The sequence below is a fragment of the Carya illinoinensis genome, chromosome 6, assembly GCF_018687715.1.
Source record: "Carya illinoinensis cultivar Pawnee chromosome 6, C.illinoinensisPawnee_v1, whole genome shotgun sequence".
NCBI classification, from domain to species: domain Eukaryota; kingdom Viridiplantae; phylum Streptophyta; class Magnoliopsida; order Fagales; family Juglandaceae; genus Carya; species Carya illinoinensis.
Genome location: NC_056757.1, coordinates 6,604,910 through 6,612,839, shown reverse-complemented (window position 1 = coordinate 6,612,839; position 7,930 = coordinate 6,604,910). Strand labels below are relative to the sequence as shown.

The following is a 7,930-nucleotide window of genomic DNA, read 5'->3' as shown; positions in this document are numbered from 1 at the left end:
TCACTTATCAAAAAACAAGCTGACGTGACTTCATTTGTGGCGAGAGTATTTTTCAAGTTTTTGCGTAATTCCTTTGTAACTAAAGTATATCATAATGTTGAACCCAAGTTTTTATAACTAGAGTATTTCCTATTTGCATTTCACCTCAGGGAAAAAGAAAAAATGTTCCATTGGCTACTACGAACAATTTTTTCTATAAAAATTAGAAGAAGATGGACGAGTTAACAAGTTTTGAGTAATGCATGCATAAGGTGTGCAAGTTTTTTCAAAAAGCCTGTGCAGAACTTGCACATTATAAGCCAGTACAAAGAATTTTTCAAAATTTTTAAAATGGGATATTCATTCAAAGTTTTGTTGGAAATACACACTCTAGCACACTATTTATAGTGAGATTCATTAGAACTTTTAGAAAAATCAAAACACTAATAATTTTTTTAGCATAGTTGATATGGAAAGCTTCCATATATCAGCAGTATGCTGATTGAGTGTGTAAAAAATAAGAATTATAAATGAATTTTCTCATTCACAAATGAGTTTTGCATGATTTTCTATAAAATAGCCTCTTAAAAATAGGGTACGAGGCTATGAGCTCCAAATAATTGGATTGTACATTGTTTGTCTTCTTTGTGTTCCCGAGAGGATGTCAAAAACCTTTGTATGCTTTGTAATTAAGATAAGTTCAGCACAAGTTGAGTAGGAGCCTTGCCTCAAGATTGCATTCGAGTCAAAACAATGATTCTCTGTTCAAAATACTACGACTATGATGACCATGAGCAGAATGATTCCAAAGATCAACAAGAGCAAACAGGTCTGCATAAAAAGCTTATACATCAGAAAGGAGGGAAAAACACGTAATTAGAAATTGATGTCACGCATTTTATAACCAGTATATATAAGTCGTCTCGGCACTGTCTTAACAAACTTAAAAGATAATTCAAGAGCAAATATATATTTTTTTTTATTGGCATCAGGTGTATAGGAACAGCGTCCTGACTAATCTTGGGGGTGCATAGGCCCTCGGCAAGAAGTTTCCTGCAAGTGCACTAAAGATAACTCAAGGAGAAAATCCTCCAGTCCGATGGCCCTTAGAGAGTGTTTGCATACAAGGGGATTTGAATCTTAAACTTAGGGGGAGCATATCCCTAAGCCCAAGGTGTTTACCACTTGAGCCGACCCTGGGGTTGCAAATATATTTTTAGCAACTCAACTAATCTTTTGAACTAGTTAGACGATACTGGATATAAGACGGATTGCTTCTACCTGAAGTTCAAGTAATACAATTGAATGCAAAAATGATACTAGATATAAATACAACATCAAGTGGTCGATTCTAGGCCAGGTCTCGAAGCCACCATATTGGCCAAAGACATCAAGAATGGAAACAGATATATACATATACAAGCTAGGGCTTTAGTAAGAGAGTGACCAAAGATATCAAAAGTACCAAACTTTAGAAACTGATGAGGGTTTCTATGACTGCCTTCAAGTTGTTTCAGGATTTGTGTTTTGTCGCTTGAATTTAAGCTCACTTGCAGTAATATGGTTACTATCAATTAAGACCAACATCCCAGTTCCAGCAAAGCATCTACATAAATTGTCTACATAAAGACCAAAAAGCATAGAAAAAATGAAATAAAAGGAGAATTGCATTGATCAAAGTTTACCATAGATTGACTAGATTTTTGGGTCTTGGATGCTTTCAGAAGTTGTGAATTAGCTATTGTAGTAGCAGAATGGGAGCTTTCAATGTTAGAACTGATGTCATCTGAGAGGAGAAGGAACACACTTTCAGCATTGTCACTATAGAGCAAGCGGAGATTTCAAGAAACCAAGAGAAAGCTTTAAAAAAAATATAGTATAAATATCATTATCAAGAACAGAGGGCGTACCAATCATTTCACCTTGGCCATGAATCAGCACAGCGAGATCCTTAAAAATCTCATTTACCTCAGTTATCTGGTGCTGAATTTCCTCGATTCCCTGTTCCCTTTCTTCAATTATTGCTTCATTGAGTAAAATCTCATCCACCAGTATGACTTCTTGTCTGTGCATAATGTAACAGAGAAACTAAGGTTGCAGTATTTTTCATCTCCAGTATGGTAGGAAATTTCTGTACATTATAATTTGAATGATTTTTACTTATTCATCCAAAACTAAAAGAAAGGAATGCCATTTAGAGATAGTGTGGTATTTGTTTTTGGAGGGATAAGCAAGGGGATGGATTAAAAACTCGTTTCTATCATAAAAGTTGAATGATTTTATGCAACACACTACTTAAAAAATGTTCACATATAAGGATACTTGTTTTTCCCATCTTTTTTGTCCAGGACATATAAGAAAACGCACACCCGCCCACACATACACACAAACAAAGGCCTTTCTATTTACAAAAGCATATCCAACACTTCCACTCCAACAAGATATTGATTCAACTCCAACGGTAACTTGTAAATTCCAGAGCAAGATTTGCACAGATATGAATATCAGCCCAGCTATTAATTGCACGATGTAACTATCAACAGCAGGCCGGTGGATGATGAACTCATTTCAGTTCAAACACCACTGCCAGAAAATTCTAGAGGTTTATTTTTCTCAAGATCACTCCCTATTACCCTCAAATAGAAGCTCTAAATCTGTCCATGCACCTTTTCAAATTCTTGAATAATAACTTTCCTAACCCTAGGCCACCAATTAAGCGATCACAGACATGTTTGTATGTCCATCCAAGTAATGTATTCTATGGAGTAATCTTAACAGTGTTTAAGAGAGCTTCTTCTGTTACCTAGGATGATGTGTCCAGGTTAATCTTAGGCAAACCATAAGTTCAGGCGGTAGGCGGGAGCTCAAGATTGATACCCACATGAAGACTGATAGAGGCAGCATTGAAGGCTCGACGGACTCAAAATTTTCCCTTATATTCCAGGAATGCCCTATAATTTGTGAAGAGTTATCTGGTTCATGGGATTGCCTGGGATACTCAAAGCCAGAGATATAAAGCTGACAGGTATAGGTTGTGGTTGGAAGGGGAAAAAAAAAAGTCTTAGCAGTTAATATCTACTCCACTAGTCTAGGAGCATTACAAGAAAATAGATCCTTTTAAGGATCTACAAGCTACAGACCATCAATCAATTTTCCTTTACCAATAATCCCAAAAAATTTCTGCTCTGAACACAAAACAACCCCTTTATATGTCCCAGTTTCTTTATGTAACTAGGATTCTGAGTTTAGAATAGACCACTGGTATACCCTCCACCAGGAGGAGAAGAGAATATTGGGAAGAAGACATTTAGAGCTTTTGTTCCCTCCCATGGAACAGTGATAAAATGAAATAATTCTATTGAGACAATAAAATTTACCAAATTAAAGGTTGAATAGTATTAACAACATACTTTGAGAAACGATGCTGACCTTTCAGATTTCAGAAGAAGAGGTTGCCGTACAGGAGACCTAGATGAACTTATATCCAGCTCATGGGCATCATCACTGTATGGATATATCAAATTTAAGGTTTGCCCCGTAATTTTTTTTTTTTATCACAAGTGACTGTTACATGTATGCACAAGTCCTTGTGTGTGTGTGTGCATGCATGTGTGGGTACGCGTGCTTGAGGAATCAGATATGAATATGCAGAGCTGATCAAGCTGTCTAAATAATTACCTTGATGGAAGAACTTCTTTGGGGACAAAAGGAGAATATGTTGTTTCCTTCTCAGCTGCAAGCTTTTGAGTCTTCTGAAATTCCCTAAGAACCGACTGGAAATCTTTTGCAAGTTTAGCATCAGAAATCTTCTTGGAAACCTGGAGTTTAATGAGTAAATGTCAAGGCATAAGAGCACAAAGCCCGGCACAAGAAAAGAAAAACAGATAAATAATAAAAAGACTCCCTCGGGGCTATTTAAAAATGCATGTTGGAGGAAAGGTACAATGTAAGCATTTCTTAGAGAAGTAAGGAAGAAGGAAGAGGAGCATGTGTTGGTGAACCAAGAGACCAGAGAGAGGGAGAGAGAGAGGGCCTTATCCACTGATGAAGTGTCCAGAAACAATATCAGATATGCACTTACACTAACTTCCAAATGCTGATCAGTCTCGCTAGCCTGCTTAAGTTTAGCCGAAGTATCTTTCACCAACTGCCCAATGTGTAACCTCGTCTTGTGCCTGCCAGTTAAGTTAATCCAATGTAAACACCAGAGAGGAACAAGATTGATGCTGCAGCAATCTTTCCCTAAAATTAATTACCTTGTGAAAATTCTATTGAGATTTTAAACAGTGAAAAACTACAGTTGTTATCTATAATCATTTATCTATCAATAAATTGCAAAAAAAAAAACCAGAAAGCACACAAAGGTAAATAACTGAAAAGGCAAATTCATATGCTTTAATTAGCAACGTATCTTCCATCCCTAAAGAAACAATGGATAACAATAAAAATAATAATGGTAATAATAATAACAATACTTAGCTGTTTTAGCCATTCGTTTAGTGTGCAAAATCTGATTTTTTTGTTTCATTCACACCCATTCTCATAACCTATCTGTAATTAAAGCCATTTCACTGAGAAAGAGAAAAATCTCAATTTTAGGCATAAATATTATGGTTTTATTATTACTACTCCAAGAATATAACAATCTAGAACGCAAAGTAACATGTCAAATAACATGATTTATTTTTCCAAATATTTTAGGGCAGTCTTGTGCCATCATACACCTTTAACAACATATTCTTTTTCTCAAGCTCTAGTTTTGGGACATTAGACAAATTAAAGAGCTCGTTTGGACATTTGGAGTATCTGAGAAATCTGTGAATGGCAGTGAAATAGTTTTAGTTAAGATCTTTTATTGGGTTTCGGAAAAAGAGAGAAAAAGTTGAATAAAAATATTATAAAATTAAAAATTGTTTGAATATAGTTTTTTAATATTATTTTATCTTGAAGTTTGTAAAAGTTGTATTGGTTTTTGTTTTTGGATAATGATTAGATGAAAAAGTTAAAAATTTGAAATTGAATAGTGTTCTGTGTTTGAGTGCTGTTTGGGAATGAAATTATGAGAAGTTTTCAGAATTCTGTTTCTCATCTCTGTGTCCAAATGAGCCCGAAACCACAAGCCACAAGAAGACAGTTCAGTGAAGGGCGCACTTACAATCAAACGTATGGGAAACGAGCAGAGCTTGAGATAGCCAAAGAAGGAATGCAGTGCAACAATAATGTAGCTAAGGAGGATCTCCAGATCCATGGTAGGAGTTTTAATCAAAAGGTCAAACCCACGAAAATAAGAATGTCTTTAATTAGTAAAATATTATTATGAGTTTCAAAAGGGAACAAGGATTTGGGGGAGGGAGGCCTCAACCCACGTCCACAGCAATCTTAATTGTAGTTTTTTCTTTTATTTGAGGACAGAACATGCTTTTCTTTGAGGGATCTTTCATATGTGCCACATATATAAACCCAAAACATAAAAGATAGCAAAACTTAGAGATACAAAAAACAAAACTAACCATCTTTACTAGATAAGCAATCCATCAGAACTAATCCACCGATGCATTGAAAAGGTTTAGGAAAACAGAGACGAACATATAAAGCTGTTATACCTTATCCCCACATAGTTTCAACAAAAATATAACTTGTATTGTTTAACCACTCCAGCTCTGCGCAGCGATATATTACCAAAGTGATTGATAACACGTGAAACAAAACAACACAAGGAAAAAAAAAGTGGAAATCATCAGATATCAAGACGACTAAGCACTCATATGAGTCATATCAATTTCCTTTCTTCTTCTTTTGGTATGTACAGAAACACTCATTTCCATTCAACGTAAACACGAAAGGATTCTGAAAACCCAGAAGCATATATCAAAAAGTAAAAACTTTTAGCATGTTACGCAGTAAAAGGGCATATTTTGAAGGTCTCCAAGAGAACTAAGAACGCAACAATAAGGTGCAGGGATTCCCAGCACAATGTACGAACAAGGAAAACACTCACAGCCTGTCACGGAGCTCGAGAGTGTCCTTGGGAGTTCCGAGGGAATTAACGAGGCGAGAGAAGGAAGACACGGCAGTGTTGACAAGGAAAATCCCAGAAGCCACGGCCTGAGAATGGTCTTTCTGCTGCTGTTGTTGTTGTCGTCGTGGCCGGCCAGTACTGCCGACCTCAATATCTCGGAAACTCATATTTTGAGAAAAACAGAATTGGGAAGTTAGTTTTACAAAAGAGAATCAGGAATCGAAGTTAAAAAAATACAGGAGTTTTCCTTGTTGGAATTGGAATTGGAGTTGGAGTTGCGTTGAGAGAGGTTGGGGTGTAACGTGCTGTCGGAGTTGTGAGGCTCTTTTGTACCTTCAATGCCCACCTTGAAAGAAACTCCCGTGGGCCCCGATGCCGCTCCATATTCTTCTTCTTTATTGTTTTGTTTTTTGGTAATTTAAGTAAGGTTTGGTAAGTAAGAATTTACACATGAGAAATTTAAATTTTAAGATGAAATTTTAATATTATTATTGTTTTAGAATTTAAAAAATTAAAAAAAATTTAAATTATTTATTATATTTTATATAAAAATTTAAAAAAATTATAATAATGATATAAGAATTTTAAATTTAAGATGAAAATTTTATACAGCCAAATTGATAAATTTGATAGCGACCATTATTTTTGTTTTTATGTTTTTATCATTTTATTTTTAATGTCTATGCTTTTCCCTTGTCTCCTCATGGGATGTTATAAAAATTACTACTAATAAATTTATGTATATTTTTTTATAAAATATTTTTAAAATTATTTAAAAATATATTTTTTAAAAAAATAAGAAAAATAATAAGAGCTAGACGGCGACTAGCCGGATCCTATATATAGCTTTATAAGTTAATCATAAATAAAAAATCACTTAAAATATGTTATATTAATTATAATTTTGTTATAATTTTTTTTGATAACCACGAAAGCACTTTATTCAAATAAGCAAGAAACAAACATTACAAAGATAAATCTGCCCATATAGCTTGGGAAATACATTGTGGGACCGAATCCCACCAAACAACTATATCATTACGATTCCAAGCATATCTTGCCAAAGAATGAGCCACTCCATTTGCTTCCCTCCCTTTATGTTGCACTTTCCATGATGGGAATCTGTTAAGAATAAACTTTATATCATTTACAAGAGTACTCCACAAAGTTGAAGAGTATTCCTGTTTTTGCAGCTCCTGAACAACAAGTAAAGCATCTGTTTCAATCTGTAAATCTGATATGCCTAAAGGAATACACAATTGCAGGCCCCTTAACATAGCAATTAATTTAATTTCCATAGGATCAGCAAGTGCTTCTTCTGGTTTACTAGCTGCAAACAAGACCTGTCCTCTGTCATCTCGCAAAACCACTCCAATACCTGACCTGAATTGATCACTAAAGAGTGCCCCATCTACATTAAGCTTTAGCATGCCCGAAGGAGGTGGTTTCCATCTGCATTGATACCTCAAACCAAGTTTCAGCCCAGCTGCAGTTGCCTTATGCTCCTGGTATAAAGATAAAGCATGCTCTATGACTTGGTTTGGTGTCAAAAAATTGTCATCATACATCCACTGATTCCTCCTATACCAGAAGCCCCATGCCATTAGAAATAGCTTCTCCAATTCACCCTCAGATTGTCCTCTGATAACAGACAGAACAAGTTGTAAAAAATCCTGTCTCTGAATAGATGTTTTGAGGGAAGGAAAGAGATGCATCCAACAATCTATAATTAAAGGGCAGTAAACCAAAGCATGATTAACATCTTCCATTTCTTCTTGGCACCAAATGCAGCTTTCATCCACAAGTAATTTTCGATTTTTCAAATTGCTGAGAGTAGGGAGTATATTCTTGCACACCCTCCATGCAAAAACTTTAATTCTGTGAGGAACGTGAAGCTTCCAAATATTCTTCCATATCAGCTTCTGATCTGCA

At 35.3% G+C, this 7,930-nt stretch overlaps 1 protein-coding gene across 2 annotated transcripts; it reads right to left on the bottom strand.

Annotated features, from left to right (window-relative positions):
- Positions 1–503: 503 nt before the first annotated feature.
- On the bottom strand, positions 504–6,321 carry LOC122312947 (syntaxin-22-like). Of its 2 annotated transcripts, none has more exons than XM_043127621.1 (7): positions 5,978–6,319; positions 4,061–4,154; positions 3,658–3,797; positions 3,409–3,483; positions 1,890–2,044; positions 1,665–1,765; positions 504–810 (listed from the first exon to the last, which is right to left on the bottom strand). In XM_043127621.1, the coding sequence occupies exons 1-7, from the start codon at positions 6,163–6,165 to the stop codon at positions 745–747; spliced, it is 819 nt and encodes a 272-aa protein (XP_042983555.1). In that variant the 5' UTR covers positions 6,166–6,319; the 3' UTR covers positions 504–744. The 2 variants fall into 2 exon arrangements, with proteins under 2 accessions (XP_042983555.1, XP_042983556.1); XM_043127622.1 differs by lacking the exon at positions 504–810 and adding an exon at positions 1,281–1,585 and having other exon boundaries at positions 5,978–6,321.
- Between the last annotated feature and the right edge of the window lie 1,609 nt (positions 6,322–7,930).

What these genes read in the sequence shown, in the direction of transcription:
- LOC122312947 (XM_043127621.1), bottom strand. Translation starts at nt 6,165, where the DNA reads ATGAGTTTCCGAGATATTGAGGTCGGCAGTACTGGCCGGCCACGACGA. An exon ending in CTCGAGCTCCGTGACAGGCT is followed by an intron (nt 4,155 to 5,977) that starts GTGAGTGTTTTC and finishes CTTAACTGGCAG; the next exon opens with GCACAAGACGAGGTTACACA. An exon ending in CTTCTTCTGAAATCTGAAAG is followed by an intron (nt 2,045 to 3,408) that starts GTCAGCATCGTT and finishes CATTATGCACAG; the next exon opens with ACAAGAAGTCATACTGGTGG.